General features: G+C 60.6%; 2 protein-coding genes across 6 annotated transcripts; both read right to left on the bottom strand.

Moving 5' to 3' along the window:
- Nucleotides 1-271: 271 nt before the first annotated feature.
- ABCB6 (ATP binding cassette subfamily B member 6 (Langereis blood group)) lies at nucleotides 272-7,526 on the bottom strand. 4 transcript variants are annotated; one of them, XM_055812209.1, is made up of 20 exons: nucleotides 7,383-7,523; nucleotides 5,989-6,520; nucleotides 5,318-5,455; nucleotides 4,658-4,847; nucleotides 4,357-4,449; nucleotides 3,919-4,111; nucleotides 3,711-3,832; nucleotides 3,517-3,626; nucleotides 3,365-3,430; nucleotides 3,115-3,240; nucleotides 2,949-3,025; nucleotides 2,780-2,843; nucleotides 2,598-2,683; nucleotides 2,435-2,492; nucleotides 2,153-2,257; nucleotides 1,554-1,728; nucleotides 1,148-1,260; nucleotides 944-1,038; nucleotides 680-748; nucleotides 272-579 (listed from the first exon to the last, which is right to left on the bottom strand). In XM_055812209.1, the coding sequence occupies exons 2-20, from the start codon at nucleotides 6,502-6,504 to the stop codon at nucleotides 453-455; spliced, it is 2,523 nt and encodes an 840-aa protein (XP_055668184.1). In that variant the 5' UTR covers nucleotides 6,505-6,520; nucleotides 7,383-7,523; the 3' UTR covers nucleotides 272-452. The 4 variants fall into 4 exon arrangements, 3 of the variants coding, with proteins under 3 accessions (XP_055668184.1, XP_055668186.1, XP_055668187.1); XM_055812211.1 differs by lacking the exon at nucleotides 7,383-7,523 and adding an exon at nucleotides 7,186-7,261; XR_008748427.1 differs by lacking the exon at nucleotides 272-579 and having other exon boundaries at nucleotides 706-748; nucleotides 1,148-1,330; nucleotides 7,383-7,526.
- A 314-nt stretch (nucleotides 7,527-7,840) lies between these two features.
- Nucleotides 7,841-18,390, bottom strand: ATG9A (autophagy related 9A). 2 transcript variants are annotated; one of them, XM_055812208.1, is made up of 14 exons: nucleotides 18,211-18,390; nucleotides 17,842-17,884; nucleotides 16,441-16,506; nucleotides 15,981-16,142; nucleotides 15,736-15,877; nucleotides 14,041-14,789; nucleotides 13,511-13,664; nucleotides 13,124-13,303; nucleotides 11,992-12,237; nucleotides 11,482-11,702; nucleotides 10,954-11,071; nucleotides 10,537-10,759; nucleotides 10,251-10,393; nucleotides 7,841-10,143 (listed from the first exon to the last, which is right to left on the bottom strand). In XM_055812208.1, exons 1-14 carry the CDS (start codon nucleotides 18,311-18,313, stop codon nucleotides 10,138-10,140), a joined length of 2,556 nt encoding a protein of 851 aa, XP_055668183.1. In that variant the 5' UTR covers nucleotides 18,314-18,390; the 3' UTR covers nucleotides 7,841-10,137. The 2 variants fall into 2 exon arrangements, with proteins under 2 accessions (XP_055668183.1, XP_055668182.1); XM_055812207.1 differs by lacking the exons at nucleotides 17,842-17,884; nucleotides 18,211-18,390 and having other exon boundaries at nucleotides 16,441-17,814.
- Nucleotides 18,391-18,430: the final 40 nt, after the last annotated feature.

Raw genomic sequence — 18,430 nt, 5'->3', positions numbered from 1 at the left:
TGGGGGGCACGTGGGGGTGAAGCAGGTGCCAGCTGTGCTGCTTCTTCCTTTGCTGTTGGAGTGCAGCCTCCTGCCACGCTCAGCCCTTTGTGCAGGGATGGGGCAGGCACCGACAACCTTGCTTCTCCAAGCCCAAGGAGCTCAGCTCTGTGGCAGAGCTGCTGGTTGACCGAAGGGCACAGGCAGTAACTCTGCCTGCCCCTGCCCTGCGCAGCCCCCCGGGGGGAGCCCTGCAGATGTATACCCTGCACACAGCACACAGGCACAGAGCTGGGAAGGACCTGGTTTAAGAAATTACACAACAGCAAAAGAGTACAAATGTAGTGGAGTGTCCAACCCAGCCCCTACAGCTCCCGAGGCGTGTGGGGCCCCAGCTTGCAGCCAGCAAAGGGTTCCCTGACGGTGTGGGGGCCTGGCCCCCGGTGAGTGTCACAGCAGAGCCCTGGCTATGCTCATGGCCCCTTCTTGCTGCCTGAGGGCTTCTCGATGCAGTGCTCCTTGCTGTCGCCCTCATCCCCCACCTGTTGCTGCAGCCACATGCCAGCATACACACCGCCCTTCTGCAGCAGCTCTTCATGCCTGTGGGGAGAGCGGAGGGGTGCAGGGTCCCACGCTGGCCCCAGAGCCAGGGAAGGGTTCCCCATGGGCAGACAGCACCGAGCCCGAGCCCTGTGCTCACCTCCCTCGCTCTGCGATGCGTCCATCCTTGAGCACCAGGATCTGGTCTGCACCCACCACAGTGGAGAGCCTGCAAAGAAAGGCCGGGAGGTAATTCTGGCTTAGAGGGGAAAGGGTCCGAGGGGGTTTGCACAGTGCAAGGAGCTATAATCACAGGGGCTGTCGTCTCCTGAGCAGGAGGACAGGCCTGTGTGCCCGTCTGGGGGGGTTGGCCAGCTCAGAGAGCTCAGCACTTCCTGGATCAGCCCTCTCCCCTTGTCCCTACCTATGTGCAACAACGATGGTGGTGCGGTGAGAGCAGACCTTGGCCAGGGAGGCCTGGATGTTCCTCTCAGTCTCTGTGTCAAGTGCAGACGTGGCCTGCAGGAGAGGCAGAGCGTGGGGAAGGGATGCAGGCAGTGCAGGCAGCCACTGGGGCAGGGGCTGCTGCAGAATGGGGCAAGGATGGGCTGGGAGCTGGTGCCATTACCTCATCCAGCAGGATGATGCGGGGACCCTTCAGGATGGTGCGTGCGATGGCAACGCGCTGCTTCTCCCCGCCACTCAGCTTCAGGCCCCGCTCCCCCACCTGGGTGTTGTATCCTGCAGGCACAAGGGCAGGAAAGTGCTTGTGCTGGTGACCTCCAAGACAGGAACGGGGACCAGGGCCCTGCTGCATGGGGAGGTCCTACTGAGACCACACAGCTGCCTGGTGCAGCCTCAGCCCATCCCTGCCCACGGGCTGATTTAGCCCTGGAAAGATGGTGGGAAGCGGCAAAGCAAGGCACAGGGTCACACAGGTGTCCCCACAAGGGGTGTACTCAGGAACGACTGTGACGGCAGCTACAAGTCTGGGACAGTAGGGGAGGGCAAAGAGGGGACCGCGGGGTTCTCACCATCAGGGAAGGAAAGGATGCGGTCATGGATGTCAGCAGCCTGGGCTGCTTCCTGCACCTCCTGGTCAGTGGCCAGGATCCGTCCGTAGCGGATGTTGTTGGCGATGCTGTCATTGAAGAGCACCGTGTCCTGGGGCACCACCCCGATGTGGGCACGCAGCGATGCCTGCTTCACCTGGGGAGACAGAAAAGGGGGGGCTCAGCCAGACACACAGCCCCTGCAAAGAAAGACCCCCCCCAAAACCTAATCCCACCCCTCAGCCATGAGCCCCCCACCCCACTCCTTGCAGGGTGTTTGCTCCAGCATCCCCCCTGGACCACAGGCTCAGCTGCATCTCCACCCTGCAGTGGGGGGACCCTGCCAGTGCCCTGGCCCTTCCTGGGGAGCACCAGCCAGTCTCCAGTGTTTCAGCCCAGGGGTCCTGCAGTCACGCCATTCACCCCCCTCCTGGCACAGACATCAGCCTCCAAAGGGGTGTGGGGGCTGCGTGCTCACCCTTGCCCTGAGGAGATGCCAGTGCCCGCACTGAGCAGCGTTGTGAGGCCCATAGGAGCTGGTGTGTCTCCCCTCCTGCTCCCTGGAGGCCTCCCATCCTCACCTGGGAGATGTCCTGCCCATCGATGCGGATGCAGCCACCCCACACATCATAGAAGCGGAAGAGTAGGCGGATGACAGTGCTCTTCCCTGAGCCCGAAGGTCCCACCTGCATGCCAAGGTAAAGGGACTTGGAGACACCAGAGACTCCCAGCTGCTGGAGGCCAGGAGCTGGGCAGGGAAGGGCTGGCCCCATCAGGGGGTCTGTCCTTCTCACCCCCATACTTCCCAGCCCCCCTTCCCCCACTCTCTAGCAGTGAACCCACACCCAAGGTCCTGCTCTCACCAGGGCCAGGGTCTGCCCAGGCATCACAGTGAAGGAGACGTCCTGCAGGATTTCCTTCCTGGGAGAGGGAGATGGAGAGGGGCTCAGGGCTACCTCTGCTGCCCCACGTCCCTGTGCCAGGCCTCAGCCTGACTTGTCCCACCCTGCTCCAGCCACCCCCTACCCATCCACGTAGCTGAAGTGCACATTCTCAAACTCGATCCGCCCAGCCTCCAAGTGCAGGTCACCGGCATTCACCGCATCCTTCACCTGCCGGCGGAGAGATGCAGGCTCAGAGCCAGCCTGTCCCCAGGGCAGGACCACAGGGCCGTGCCATGGAGCGGGGTCCGGAAAGGTGGCACCCACCTCCTGCTCCTCGTGGAAGAGCTCGAACATGTTCTCCATGTCCACAAAGGAGTTCTGGATCATCCTGGAAGGGGGCAAAGACCAGAGGGAAAGGTCTGGGGGGCCACATCCCAGCCCAGGTGCCCATGGGAAGGGGGACCCCAGGCACCCCCACAGCTCCCAGCTTTACCTGTAGTAAGTCCCAAACCAGTTCAGTGGTGTGTAGAGCTGGATGATGTAGGTGCCGAAGAGGACAAAGTCCCCCACCTGGAAGGGACAGGGGAGAGGTGCCCATCACCACCAGCTGCAGGGCCCCACCTCGGGCAGGGGGCTGCCCAGGCTGGCACCGGTCTTACATGCAGCTTGTTTTCAGTGACGAAGTAAGCGCAGAGCAGGGACCCTGCCAGCAACCCCAGGCCGATGACCAGGTTCTGGGTCTGGTTGAGGAGGCCCAGCGAGGCACTGACCTTCCACTCTGAGACCTGGAAGAGGCATGGTTCTCTGGGATGCTGCCACCTCCAAACCAGACCCACAGTGAGCTCCATCCTCCCCACGGGTGCCCATGAGGCTCAGCTCCTTCCCCCCCCAACTCCCTGGGTGCTGTACCTGGTACTTAAGGATGGCATCATTAAAGCGGTTCACCTCGTAGCTCTCTGCATTGTAGTACTTCACCTGCAGGACACAGAGCCAGGGTCAGCACCTGGATCAGCCCCCCCAGTGCCAGGCACTGCTCAGGGACCCCCCACTGGCTACGCTACCGTCTCAAAATTGAGGAGTGAGTCCACAGCCCGGGACTTGGCCTCGTTGTCCCGTGTGTTCATGTCCCGCCGGTACTTGGTCCTCCACTCGGTGATGAAGATGGTCAGAGCTGTGGTCAGGAGGGGGCTGTGTCAGCAGGTGCCTGCTGCCCCACAGCCCGGCACAGCACCCCTGTACCCCAGCCTCCACTCACTCAGGTAGAGGCTCATACACACAAAGATGATGAGGCCAAACCAGGCGCTGAAGACTGAGGTGAAATAAACAATGCCGATAATGATGTCCGCAATGGTGGGGACAATGCTGAAGACGATGTAGCTGGGGGGTGGAAAGGGGGATGGCACATCAGCCTGGCCCGGTGCAGCTGCCTGGCCACCCTCCACCTGCCCTGGGTGTGCTCTGACCTGAGCAGGCTGTTGATGCTGCTGGTGCCCCGGTCCACGCTGCGCAGGACCTCACCGGTGCGGCGCCCCAGGTGCCAGCGCAGGGACAGCCCATGCAGATGGGCAAAGAGCTGCACCTGCACCTGCCGGTTGGTGAACTGCTGCACCCACACCCACAGGAAGGTGCGCAGGTTGCTCACAAAGCCAGTGGAGCCTGCAGGGCACGACGGGATGGTCAGCGGGGACTGGCACCACCGAGGCATGCAGCTAGCTCAGAAAGCCCAGCTGGGAAAGAAAGGCCCCCCAGCTGTTCCCAACCTGGGACCAGCCCTGGTTGCTGCTCCCAAGAGAGAGCAGCAGCGATGGGGGCATAAGGGCATCTCCAGCAACCCCAGTCCCAGCACGATGTGCCCCATGCTGTCTCTCCCTGGCACCCCATCCCTCCCGGCAGGTCCTTACCAGCACCTCCACCCTGCAGGAACTTCAGCCCCACATAGATGCAGACAGTCCAGGCCAGGGTGTGCCAGGGGGTACCCTCCGTCAGCTCATTCACTGGGGACAGCGTAGCAAGGTCAGGGCAGAGGGGCAGGGAGCATCGCCAGGTGCCCCATGGGAACCAGCCCCAGCACGCAGTGCTGGTCCCTGGGCCCCTGGACCCTGCTCCTGCCAGGTCCCTGCAGCCCCCCAGGTCACTCGTGACAGCCTCCAGCACTTGGTGAGGCTGTGAGCAGCCCCACACTCTGAGCTCCAGGCACCTCACCAATGTTCTTGTAGTAGATGGGGACAAAGACGTTGATGGCCCGCTCCAGCCCCATGAGTGCCATGCAGAACAGCACCAGCCCCTGCAGCAGGTGGTTGCCCCTCGGCCACATGTATGGCACCAGTAGCCGCAGCTTCCTCCGGAAATCCTTCCAGGTAGAGGTGGTCCTGCTGGCATCGGGCAGGAGCGGCTGGGGGAGAGCAGAGAGAGTGGTCATTGGCCTGGCACCCCAGCCCAGCTGGCAATGGCCCTGGGGAACTCCCCACCAAGAAAATCAGCCCCATCCTTCCAGGGTTCCCACTCCATCTTTCCGGCAGGGCCCCATCCTGCTGACAGCAGGGAGCTTGGGCAGCCCTAAACTTTGCTCCTTCCTGGTCTCCTGATGATGCCAATCCCAGGGCAGCTGTATTTCTATTTTGTCCCCAACTCCTCCCTGGCAGTGTCTCAAGCATTGGAACAGGCCACCCATGGAGGCAGTAGAATCACCATCCCCAGAGAAGTTAAAAAAACGCATAGATGTGGTGATACTTAGGGACATGGTTTAGTGATGGACTTGGCAGTCCTGGGTTAACGGTTGGACTTGATGATCTCAAAGGTCTTCTCCAACCTAAATGATTCTATGATTATATGTCCCCAAACTGCTCCAGCCCTGGGACTTACCTGGCTGTTCTCCACGTCCCGCTCCTCCTCGTTGACCAGCAACATGTAGGGCTTGCGCGGCAGCCCCGGGGCCTTCATGCCCAGGATGAAGAGCATGAACGTGCAGATGTAACGCAGCAGCCAGAAGCTGAACTGCACCTGGATGGAGAGCAGGGGGTCAGGTGCCACAGCAGGCCCTTGGCACAGCCCAGCCTGGCACAGGATGGGTATGGGCTGAGGGAGGCAAGGAGCGGGGCATGGGGATGGGGTGCAGTGCACCCAGGGGAGAGGGGACACCCCATGCCACCCAGCAGGATGCTGTGGCTGAGCACAGAACCTCAGGCAGCACCCAGACTCCTTCATTCCCCCCTGTCACACCTGGCTTTGTTCCCTCTGGCTTGGGGGACCCCTACCCTAGGGGGAGGTGGGGGCTAAAGTGCTGTGGGGAGCAGGCAGACCCCCCACACCTCTGCATGCCTGGGACCAGGCCAGGCAGAAGCGGGAGCTGAGCCAGATGGGGGTGTGGAGGGATGTGCAATTGCTGGGCTAGGGAGCATGCACACCCCAGGTATGGCAGGGCACAGCAGGCACACCACACCCCAGCACTGCGATGCTGCAGCCCCCTGTTCCGCCCCCCCCCCCCCCCGCAAAGGGCTTCATCCCCCTTCCCTGTCCACAGCCCCCCAGCCCACCTTCTGGTTGGTGTCCTCCAGCGCCCACCACCACAGCGGGCTCCTCCAGCACACCAGGGTCAGGTTCTCAGCAGCGAAGGCCAGTGCCCAGAAGAGGAGGAGGACAGTGCCGTGGCCCCGAGTCCGATCGTGTGCCAGCACCCGCGTGTGTTCCAGCTGCAGGAGGGCGATGGCACAGCCCCAGCTGAGGGCCCAGAGGCAGGCATGCAGCAACATGTACCCGTAGAGCCGTCCTGGTCCCCCTGCTTGCCACAGCAGCCCACCAAAGGGCTGCAGGGCCAGGAGCAGGGACAGCAGGACCTGGCTGCAGTAGAGACGGGAGCGGGGGATGTACTTGGGCTCCATGGCACGGCCGAAGCGGACGTAACAGGCATACTGCAGGGCACCCAGCAGCAGGCAGACACTCAGCAGCACGGCCGGCACCAGTGTGAAGAAGAAGCAGGGCTGGAAGCCCTGCTGGACCCAGACCTGGGCAATGGAGCTGTTGCCTTCACAGTAGCCCCCCAGCACGGCCATCCTGGCAGGTCACCGGCTGCAGAGAGAAGATGGGCTGCAACAAGGTCTCAGGATGGGCTGTTGGGTATGGCTGCAAGGAGGGACACACAGCGGGCAGGGTGGCATGCTCAAGCTGAGGGGGGCACTAATGGGGACAGGGACACGCAAGGACACCCTGCATGCAGTGCACCCACTGTGCGTGCAAGCATGGGGATGGACACTAGCATCACGCCAGGACCCACTTGGGGGCCCTGGCGATGTCCTGGGAGGGCGGGTAACGATGCCCTGGGCCCCCCAGAGCCACCTGGGCCCTTGGGGGTGTGCTCAGCCATGGGGGGCAGCGGGGTGCTAGGACCGGGCTTGAGCGGGGGATGGAGCAGTGGGGGGAACGCAGCGGCAGCGCGGGGCGGGGGTAACGCCAGGGGACGCACGGGGAAGAGGAGGGCAGCGCGGGGGAAACGCAAGGGCAAGGGCAAAGGCAGAGACACAGGGGCGCCACGCACGGGGAGACACACGTGCGGGGCGAGGGACACGCGGGGGCGCGGCGGGGCCGTGCCAGGACAATGTCCGGGCGGTGCCGGCGCCGCTCGGCCCCGGTACGGGCGGCCCCGGTACAGGCGGCCTCGGCCCGCTGCCCGCGCAGCCGCCCTGCCGGCCCCGCCGCCCCGCCCGCCGCGCCGCCCGCGCCCCGAGCCCGCTCACCTGCACCGGGCCCGCCGCCCTCGGCCCGCTCCGGGCCCCCCGCGCCACCGCCCGCCGGGCCCCGGCGCCGCTCCGCTCCGCCCCCTCCCCGCCCCCGCCCCGGTACCGCCGGGCTCCCCGCCCTCCCCCGCCCGCATTCCGGTTCTGCGTCCCCCGGTGCGTCCCCGCCCCGGCGCCCAGCCCCGGGCTGCACGGACCTGCGCGGCCCCCCACTTCCGCGGCCCCCTGCCCCGCAGCCGCCACCCCGCAGCGCCGGGGACGGGGAGGCGTCGGTGGTGCGGGACGGACGAACGAACGAACGCACGCCTGGCCCGGGGGCCCGGAGGTCCCGAAGCCGAGACGAGGCGCCCTGCTCCCGCTTATCGCCGCCGCCAGCCCGATCCTGCGGTGCCGAGATAGCCCCCGGGCCCTGCCCGCCGCAGAGGTCAGGCAGGACGGGCGCTGCCCTCCCGGGGACAAATATAGCTCGTGCCTCCCCCCGCGGCCCCGGCCGGCCGGGAACGGGCTCCCGGCAGCGCCCAGCTGGGCAGGAGCAGCGGGCAGGCACCCGGCAGCCTCCTGCCGCCACCGCAGCCACCAGCTCCTCCGGCTACCTTGGTTCCCCGCGCCACGGCCGGCTCCGGGCAGGGCGAAGGGACACTCGGACACGGGCAGGGATGATACACCCCATCTTTATTAGATGGCTATACAGCTGTACAGCGAGGGCACGGGGGGGCGCGACACTGCGCTCCCCAGGGACCCCTGTGCCCACATGCCCCGGGAGATGAGGAAGAGTGGCTCGCCATGCACATGGGACACCGACGACACAAGCACAACATGCGGCAAGGACTCCGGGCAGCTCCTGCCCAGCCTCTCCCTCCTGCCAGCCCAGGGAAAGGCCCAGACTTCTCGCAGTGCCCCAGGCCGCTGCCAGCCTTCGGCTGTTCCGTTTTCGGAGCAGCAGCAACTCCGCCGGGAAGCCCAGGCGCAGCGTCCCATCCCACCGCCCTGGCGAGGCTCACCTCTGTGCAGGGCGGCAGCCTGGATGGCAGGGGAAGCCACCGGAGAGCTTGGGTTCCCAGGAGATTTTCCAGTTTCCTTTCACCACGCCATAGCAGCCCCAAGCTGGAGCTGCCGTGGGGGCTGTTGCAGCCACTCCTCCACGGGAGGACCCCAGCAGCACCCAGGTCCACGGCCCCCCTGCCTGGCTCAGTCCTGACCCCAGCAGTGAGGAGCTGATCCCCATGCTGAGCTCTGCTTTAGCACACTGCGGTTTCTTATAGACCCCAGAACAGTCACAGCTCTGGTCCCTTCTCCGTTGCAGCAGGGAGCCTGGCCACCCCCAAAGAGCCTGCCCCTGTGTGAGCACCTAAGCCCTGCTCATGCCCTGGCTGCCCGGGTGCATGTACCCTGGGAGCAGGTGTCTCAAAGGGCAGCGGGCAATAATCCTGGCAGGGAAAGAGAGGCAGCCCTGGACTCCAGCGACGATAGAGAAGGGGTGGCGGTGCTCCCCAAGGGCACGGCAAAAGCAAGCTAGAGGCAAGGGCAGGGAGGGAGGGGAAAGCAAAGCCCAGCACGGGGTTAGCTGGGGCGCAGATCCTCGCAAGCTGCCGCTGGAAGAGAGCGAAACCAGAACAATGGTGGAAAGGTCTTGTCTGAGGCCATGCTGCCCAGCTGCGATCCTGATCCCCCCCTCACCACCCCAAGGCCACGCTTGGGTTTGCCTCTCCCTTCTGGGTTCAGGGCACCCTCCCTGCCCCGCTAGCACAAGCTGGCAGCAAGCAAAAGGGTCCTTCCAGGAGAGAAGGAGGAGCTGGAAGCCTCCAATGGAGATGTGAGACACTGAAGCCTTTGCTTGGGGAAGAGGAAAGGCTCAATACCCCAGAAATGGCTGCATCAGCAGGACAGACCCAATGCACCACAGCCTGGGCATGGGGGAAAGGCCTTTATCATGCCTGCAGGAAGGGAACCAATACACAGGGCACAAGACCTTCAGGGTGGGCTCCAAGGGGGCTGCGAGCACTCCTGGGAGACACCAGGCTACCACGCGCTGGGGTCTCTTTGGCACTGCAGGAGGGCCTACTAGCAGCCCACATCCCATGGGCGCCATGCAGGGGGGAGAATGCCGCTGCCCTAGCCCAGAGGCACATCCTGGAGGCTGCCAGCTGGGAGGGATGTCAGGGACCCAGGACTTTCACCCCACTGACCCTTTCTTGTGCACAGGGGACGGGCCAGATGTCATCAGAGTCAGGGAAGAGCTGCAAGCATCCCCGGATCCCAGCCAGAGCTGTCCCCACCAGCTCTAGATCCCACCCTTACTCACAATAGCAGCACCGGGGCCCATCCCTCTGCAGGGTGCTGGGGCAGAGGGGTGGATGACTGCCCCACTGCTGTCCGGCTCCGGCCTGAGGGGCACAACACTGGTCCTCCCCAGGAGGGCGAACACGGTCCCGAGTACCTCCTCAGGGCTACAGGCAGGGCAGGTGTGGTGCTACAAGCTGAGCTAGAGCCCCCTCAACAGCTCCTGCCTTCGTTTTGGAGGCAGGTTGCAGCCCTGGGCGGACATCTGGAGCTGGCGCCATCTCACATCCCTTCCGACAGCAGCTGCTGCCGCCACCTCCAAGCCAGTCCACAGCTTCCCACCGCTAGTCCTGTCACGTCAGCTTTCACAGACTCTGCAGTGATCCTCTGACATGGACAACACAGACGTGAACACAGACACATGTAGGTACTCACACACGCATTCACCCCACAAAAGTCAGAGTGGCGTTGACTTGACACACGGCTGGACACAATGTGCCACCACAAATCTGCCAGTTTGGCTGTTTTGTCTCTTCGGCAATTGATGGCAACAAAATGGAGCCCAGGACTATCCTGTCCACTCAGGATGGGAGAAGAATCAGGCTGACGCCACATCCTGCTGCCGAGGAGGCTCCCAGCCTGCAGCTCCCATGAGATCCCCAGTCTACAAGGCTATACCTGCAAGACAGAGAGGGAACGTGGCAGCTACCAGGACCAGCTGCCAGCACCCCAGTCTGACATCCAGAGTACACCTTGCCCCTTTTAGCCACAGCCTTCGCCCTTACCTTGTGGATCTGTGGTGGAAGCTCATCCTCTGAGCTCTCCTCTGGCACAGGCTCTGGGTGTCTGGCCGACTGCCCATCCTCAGCCCAGCCTCCCAGAGGGAGGCGGGAGAAGTGTGATGGAGCTCTGTGTACTGTGCCCGGGTCTGCAAGACAGGTGAGAAGGAAGATGACTTACCTTGGGGACTGTCAGTGTCCAGAAGCTGGCAGGCTGCTTGGGCCAGTCCATAAAGGGCATCGGTTATCGGACTCTGACCTGGAGCTCAGACCTCTGCCCTGGTTCCGGTACCTGTGATCCCACCGTATCGCCGCTGGAAGCCAGTCTGCAGCGTGGCCGTCTCCTCGGCAGGCTGCCGTGGTGAGGAGAAGGGGTAGCTGGCAGAGCGAGGGATGGGGACAGGGGCACCTCGTTGAGCATCCAGCTCCTCGTGGGCGCTCTCCCCGCTCTCATCACTCTCTCGCCGGTGCCAAGTGTGCCGCTCAGGCTCCAGCTGGGCGTGCTGCTTGTGCAACTGCAGGCCAAAACATGAGTGAGTCAGCTGTGTGGGAGAGCCCAGACACGCAAACACACCCTCTCCCCAGCATGGCACAGACACTGGTCTCAGCTCTCACTCACACTGGTGTCCCAGTCACTCCAGACAGGGCACCCCGGTCCTGCCTGCCTCGCTCTACACCCCTCTGGCTGGCCCAGCTCCAGATTGCTCACCTCATGCATGTAGAGTGCGTGAAGACTCATCTCGGTGGAAGCGTACTCCGACAGGATCATGCTCTGCAGCTGACCCTCCCAGGCGCTGCTCCCGGAGCTCACGGTCCTCGCATCAGCACTGCCATGGGACATACAAGCGGTGTTTGCTGCCCAGCTGCCTCCCACACTGCCCAGCCCCTCTCTGCTCTAATGTCAGGCCTGCACAGATCTGCTTGCGGCCTGGGTAGGAACAGGCCCTCTGTAGCATCTCTCCAGATGCACAGAGTGTCCAGCCCTGCCACGACACTGCCTCTTCCCTACCAGGGGTTTCTCACCACTGTGGTACCTACAGAAGAACACCAGAACCCCACACTGTCATTTGGGACCAGCCTGAGCACCTGGGCCTAACTCTGCTGGTGAATATGCCCCTTGCTGTCCCAGGCTGCAGAGACAAATGCCACTGTGCACCTAGCACAACAGGATGGCAGTTGGGCAAGGTTGAAGGAATCTGCAAGGTGTTCAGCTGCCCCTTTCCAGCCTGCAGCTTACCCGGAGGCTGTCATGGCACTGGCACTGCGAGGCTGGGCTCCCTCTCCATCCCTTCCCGCTGTCTGGAAGCCGCTGGGAGGCTGCTGGGCAGACTGCAGTGGTGAGAAGGAACGCAGGGCAGAGGCCACCTCGGAGAGATGGCGGGAGGCCTGTCCATCCCGGCCCATGTGAAAGCCCAGTACCGAGGAGCCCACTATCACATTGGCAATCAGGCTGTGAGGCTGCAGAGTTGAAAGGGAGAGAATCACTGTCCTGTGCAGACCTGGAGGCCTGATTCCCGCCAGCGACGTAGAGCTGAGGCACCTAAGCTCTCTCAGCCCCTCTCCCACCTCACAGAGCCCCAGGGCAGCCTGCTGTCTTCTCTAGAAACCCAGAAGCATCCCAACTAGTGCTGATCTATCACATTTGCATCCCCAGATACAGCCCAGGCAAGGGCAAAATTGCCCAGAGGTCCTGATCAGCAGGTTTTCAGCACCCAAGAACACCCTGCATCCCCCCCAATCTGGGCACCTCCGACTCCGACTGTAGGGACTGGATGGAGCTGAAGAGGGCATTTTCAGGGAGCACAGCTTGCTGAGCCAGTGCCACGCTGCTGTCCCGGTGCACCCGCTCCTTCAGGAAGCCGATGAAGGCCGTGCTCTCGCGGGGTGGCTGCCATTTGGGGTTGGTGATGGCAAAGTGCATGAGGGACAGTTCCGTCTTGCCATCCTCAGCCTGCTGGTAAATGGAGGCCTCCGTCTTTCCTGCTGACATCCACTGTGGAGCATAGACAGGTAATGAGAGACAGGATCTGCTTTACAACCCTGCCAGGCCCAGGAATCTTGCAATCAGTCTGGGCAAAGCACGCAACACCCAGCATAAGCTGGGTCACAGCTCCACGCATAGCAGGTGCTACACCAAAAGCCCCATACTAATCCAGCCCTCACAGCCTGGGGGAGAAGCAGCAAGCACAGCGTCTTCCACCTCCACCCCAGTGCATCACTGCAAGGAAACCGGAGAGATGGGTGCTAGTCACAAAATACAGAGCTGAAAATCTCTTCTTGCACTCTCCAGCTTGCAGCGGGTGCAAGTACAGCCAACAAATGACTGTTCTTAACAGCTTCCTGCCACAGTGAGACCACCCCCTCTCTAGTTCATCACTCTGTCACTAGGGAGTCTTCCCTGACAAGTAACCTAAACTCCTAGGCACAGGAAATAGATGGATACCCTTTCCCTCCACACTAGATTTTACATAATGGAAAATGCTTCCCATTTCCCTGAGGCTGCCCCTCTCCTGTGCACAAGCAGCCCAGCTTCTTTAAGTCGGTTCTCAGTAGTCATGCTTTCCAAACATCCAGATATCCCCATTCCTCTCTCCTGAGGACATGAGACTCTTGGTTGTGAAAACAGTCAATGACATCAAATAAAGAAATGACAAAGCCTGGTTCACAAAACATCAGGTTAATAATCACAACTGGGCCACAAGAGCTTTCTGGAGCTGCTGAACTGTGTCAGGAGCCCCAGACACCCATCAAAGAGGCAGGTGGCTGGGCTGGGCTGTGAGCTGTGCCAGGATTGGGGAGTTATGGCCTCTCATGGTTCTAAAGGACCAGACATGCTGGTCGGAAACCCAGGCTGCATTCCTACCACCCTCAGGACCTACCGCCGGGTGGCCATGCTGGCGCACATCCATCTGGGCAAAGGAGCAGGTGTCACCCACGCCCACCACCTCCACAGTGAAGTTGCGGAAGAAGTCAACAATGTCCAAGGACTTGGGCCGCAGGCAGACGATGAGGATCAAGGGGGTAATGATGGGACTGAGGAGCTCCTCCAGGATAAAGACCTGAGCACAGAGATGATGGGCTCAGTACAAGCTTGAGGATGTCAAAAAACCTGCAGTCTCAAAGCCAGCCCCCAGCTCCAGCCCTCCATCTTCTGAGACTGCCTTGTTCCTCTGCCAGCCCAACAGCTGCTCAGCTCTCTGGCAGCTTCTCCTTCCTGCAGAGATGGGGGCGAGTCCCCATTCTAGCCCCATGCAAGCCAAGCTCACCGCTTTGTACTGGAAGAGCTGGGCAAACTCGTCCCTGGTTTCATAGCGGTGGGCATTGCCCTGCCAGTGGTCAGGCATGTAGTGGATGTGTGCCAGGATGACTCGCAGCAGCTGCTCTGGGCAGAACACCAGGTGCTGGTCAGGGATGAAAGACCTGTAGCACAGGATGGGGAAACATCACAACATCACACCTCAGTTCCTGGGAGATCTCATCCTGGGAGGGCAGGGTGACAGGCCCATATCACAACTCTGCCTGCAGCCTTCACGCCCAAGACAAACCTTCCTGCCAGCCCAGCCCTGGGGTGTTGCTGTACAGCTCCAGTAACGCCCCTCATATCACACAACCACTGCACCCAAGATCACCACAATTCCCTTCTCCTGCCAGCCCCTGACCCTTCCCAGCTGTGCCTTTCATTCAGGCAGATTCATATCTACTTGCAACTAAAGAGCATGTTTACAAGGATGGTTGTCAGCCCCACTGCTCCTCACAGCGCTGCCAGGAGCACAGGGGCAGCAGAGACCCACCTCACCTGCACACCGTGATGCCCACCCCGAGGAGGGTGACTGTGGTCAGGACATGCTCAACCGCCAGCACATCCTCATCATAGATGGTGAGAGCAATCAGCACAGCCAGGATGGAGCCAGCAAAGAAGGCGACATTCTTGGCCACGATGGTGAGCAGCGGGGAGATAAAGCAGTTCATATACTTGGAAGCTGGCTTGTATCCTTTGCTGAGGCGTGAGTGCAGTTCATGGTCCAGCTCGTTGAAGTGACGGAGGTAACAGCGGCCATAGAGAGACCAGCAGCGGGCACCCAGGCTGCCGGGCTCCCGCTTCAAGATCTCCGTGTAGCTGAAGAAGGCGTAGAGGATCTGCCAGATGAGGATGAGGGGGCAGAGGAGGAAGTTAGCAATGCCAATCCAGAGAATGCGAGTGCTGAGCTTCTCAGCCAGCTCCAGGCGGTTCCCGGCCCGCTTGTACTCGGCCTTCAGGCTCCACTCATTCTCAAAGAGGGAGCCAGGCCCCCAAAAGAAGATGAGCTCAAAGTTGTACTTGAGCCCACGCGTGTAGAAGACAGTGTCTCCCAGCAGGGGCAGGCGGAAGCGGATGGGTAGCAGTGATTTGTTCACCATGGCCACCATGTAGTTCTTGAAGCGAAGGATGCGGTGGTAGATGTCCAGCTCTGTCAGCTCCTTCTTGTGGATGCAGATCTGATGCTCCTTCTGGATCTGCACGATGCGAGCCTGCACCTCCTGCCAGGTGTAGTATGGCAGAGTGGACTGGAAGGGGGCAAGCAGCAAGGTTAAGGACAGAATGTGCCCAGGGACAGAGGCTGAGCTGAGCCCACTCACATGCCAGGTCCCAGAACACACCTCAGGGTGCTGATGAAGCACGTGCAACACCAGGAAGACGTGAGGCACCTCCCTGCACTGCTTCAGCCTATGGCAAGCAAACCCCATACCTTGCCCTGGTGCCCTTTATTCCTAGATTAGTGCAGATGGCTGTTTCCCAGCCACTCACACACCAGCTACCTTGGAGGCATAAACATAGCTCCAGGCTCCCATGGGTCTCCCAGAGCTGCCATTTGGAGTCAGCAGGGAGAAAGGAACAGAGGAAGGGACTTAAGCAGTATCCCAGAGGAAACCTATGGAAAAACTGGGGACAAATCAAGCCTCTTGGCTCACTCTACTCTTCTCAAGACGCAGTCTCCCCTCAAAGAATGCAGACACATCTTCTGATGTGCATCAGAGCAAGGACTCTGGACTAGGATATATGTCAAACCCCACCTTTGACACCCCAATCTCCAGTGTGATCTTCACCAACTCCATGCCTCAGCTTCCCCCCAGTAAACAAGAAAGATGACTTTGTCCACAACCCAGGGAGGTTATGAGGATATCCTATCTTATGCCTTCTCTGTTGAAAGGCATCACAGAAAAGGCCGTCAGCAAAGAACAAACATATTGGGTGGCAGATGGCAGAGACATGTGCCAGCAAGCAGAAAAGCACACTGGGCAGAGAAGGGTTAATACGGAATAAGTTGGCTGCTGGAGCAGAGGCTGAAAGGAGACCTGTGTGGTTATGGAGCAGAGGGAAGAGCGCTCAGTACAGGTCTCCCAGAGAAGCTGGCTCTGGATAGGAATGAAGCCAAGCTGTGTCTAACCACCCAGCAAACGCCTCCCACGTCCCTTAGTGGCCTTGCATGTGACCCTTGGCCAAGCTACTTACCATAGGGATTTTGAGGGCATTGATGTAGAAAGAGTGAATCTCCCAATAGCAGCATATGTTGTAGATAAATTTGACAAGTCGGTGGATCCAGAAAACCCCAGCTATCACCAGGATGCAGATGAGGAAGCTGTTTGCTTGGATTCTGCAAGCAAGAAGAGGAAAGCAGTGGGAGACAGGCCCAGGCAGGCACCCTGATTACCTGAAAAAACAAGAGTGGTGGCTAACATGCCCTCCACTGCCCCTACCTTGCACTACAGACATTTGGAGGCAGGAAGGCATCTGGCAGAGTCACCTTAATGGGCTCACTGGGATGCTGGCTGTGATTTACCGCTTTGTTGGCAAACAGGATATCATAATCAACGCAGCTGATAAGAAAGGTGGTGAATGCCACCACAAAGATGAACTGCCTGTGAAAAAAGGGAGCAGGCGTGAGGGAATCACTCTTCTGCCCCTCAAAACGTGAAGCAGCCAGGGTCACACGTCATGGAGACACATTCCCACAGTCAGCCATGGTGGCAGGAAAGCTCATGGGCACCAGTTCTTCAAAATGGAATGCAGGTTCAGCGCATGGAAAACCCCAATGATGGGGAAACTGGACAACTATAAAGGCAGCCCTCCTGCCCACTGTGCTGCAGGAACTCAGCAAACTCCTGTGACTGTTCCTCAGCAGCTGTCACAGCCACAAAAATGGGAAACTGCACTTACATGAGCTCAAAGATCTCTCCAATGAGCATGCAAGTGAAGCCATTCTTCTGATGCAGGTTATAGACGTGAAAGCTACAGTCAAGGAGAACAGCCTGGAGACTCCTTCTCTCTGATGAAGGATGGAGAGGATTCTGTCCCACTGGCATCCCACAGCTCCCCAGCCAAGCCCCTCTCCACCACCAAAGGAAAACCCTCCTACCCCTAGTCATCAGCAAGCTGGTTCTCTGCTGCAGGAAAACACACTCTGCCCAGGTAAAGCACAGCTGGGATAGGAAGACTTGACTCCATCCAAGCTCCTTTCTTACTTCATTCGACACCCAGAGAAGGGTCTGTCCCAACACAGAGCAGAAACTCAGCCTGCCCTCAGGCTGCACAAGGGTGGGCAGGGCAGGGCAGAATAACACAGAGACAGGCAAAAACGCATTTAGTACCCCTCGCACCTGTGACCGGCACACCCTACTTCCAACCCTTGGTAATGTGGTTAGCATAACTAACACCGTTTTAAATGGCAAGCAGCCATTCTCTGTGACCGAGCAGATCACTTTCATTATCAGGCCCTGAAGCTTCCGTGAACCAAGTAGACAAACCAAACAGATTTCTTCTTTTCCCCTCTACTGGCCTCAAGATTCCTAGGTGCCAGGCTGATTACTCCCTTTTGTGCCAGTACCCGGCCAACCTGATGGCGGTGATGACCCTGTCACAGAACAGGGAAGTGTCACAGCACCCAGAGCGCTGTCCACAAAATCAAGGAGTTATAAGTCCTAAGTGGGAACTTGGATTGGAACTGCTGCTGGACAGTGAGACCCAGGACCCGCCAGTAGCCAGGGATGCCCCCACTGTCATCTGCTTCCTCCAAGGATTGAGTGACTTGTATTATTAATATATGCATATATATGATTTTTGGGTCTAGATTATGATTACTACACTGATACAGAAAAGTATGTATTAAGATATAAACTAATCTGCAAAGAGTCCAGGTGATTACAAACCATAAGCTAAGTAGTGCTATAGAGTTCTGTACTATGCTACTAATAGAATTGTACTACACTGATTCTGCTTACAGAGACCTACTCCGATTATAAATCCTATGCTATGCTAATAATTGAATCCTGTTAAGAAAATAAAGCTTTAATTGTAATGAGAACTTGGTACCATCATCACTTTGCCGAGGATCCCTAAAAGAAGCTCTCTGTCCCCTCAGTGTCAGGTGACAGCACCCCACAGGCAGGGGGTTCTGCCATCCCCCAGCCCCTCTGGAGCTGTGTGTGCCCTACGGGACGCAGGAAGGGACAGACGCTGCCCCAGCTCCGAGTTACCCCAAACCCAGTGTCTCCACCAGCACTGAGAGCCCGGGAGCGGCGGGGCGCGTCCCGCCTGAACCCTGCCCGGCCAAAGGATATGCGAGAGAAGAAGAGGTCCAGGTTCTCGATGTGATGCCACGGAGCTGGAGACAGAAGACGCGCAGGGTGAGGGGCCCGCCGGGACGCCCAGCCTTGTGCCGCGACGGGCACAGCCCCACCTCCTCCCCCGTCCCGGGCCCCCGAAACCCCCGCCGGGCCCCACAGCCCCCGTCCGGGCTCCCCCATCGGTCCCTGGATGCTCCCCCATCCCCAGCCACCGGGGCCAGCCCGGACACCGCCGGTTCCCACCGCCTCGGCCGCCTCACGCTTCCCCACTCCGCCCCCAGCTCCCCTCAGGCGCAGGCCGCCGCCGCCCCCCGCCGCCGGCGGTGGCCAGGCCCCAGCCCTCGGTGCCGGTGCTGCCACTCACACTTGGCGCCCTCGGGGACGTGGACAAGCAGGTCGCCGCCGCCGGGGGGGGACTCGGTGGAGGAGCTCTCCAGACGCTGGTACTGCGTCTCGAAGTGGGCCATGGCGGGGCCCCGCGCCGCCGCCACCGGCCCCGGCCCGGCCCGGCCCGCTCGGCCACCGCCCCGCCCGCCACGCGACTGGCGGCCACGAGGCCCAATGGAAGCCCGGGGCGGGACGGG

The sequence above is a fragment of the Falco peregrinus genome, chromosome 8 (genome assembly GCF_023634155.1).
Source record: "Falco peregrinus isolate bFalPer1 chromosome 8, bFalPer1.pri, whole genome shotgun sequence".
Classification (NCBI taxonomy): Eukaryota; Metazoa; Chordata; class Aves; order Falconiformes; family Falconidae; genus Falco; species Falco peregrinus.
The sequence above is the reverse complement of the archived record's forward strand: the minus strand, read 5'-3'. Positions and strand labels throughout refer to the sequence as shown.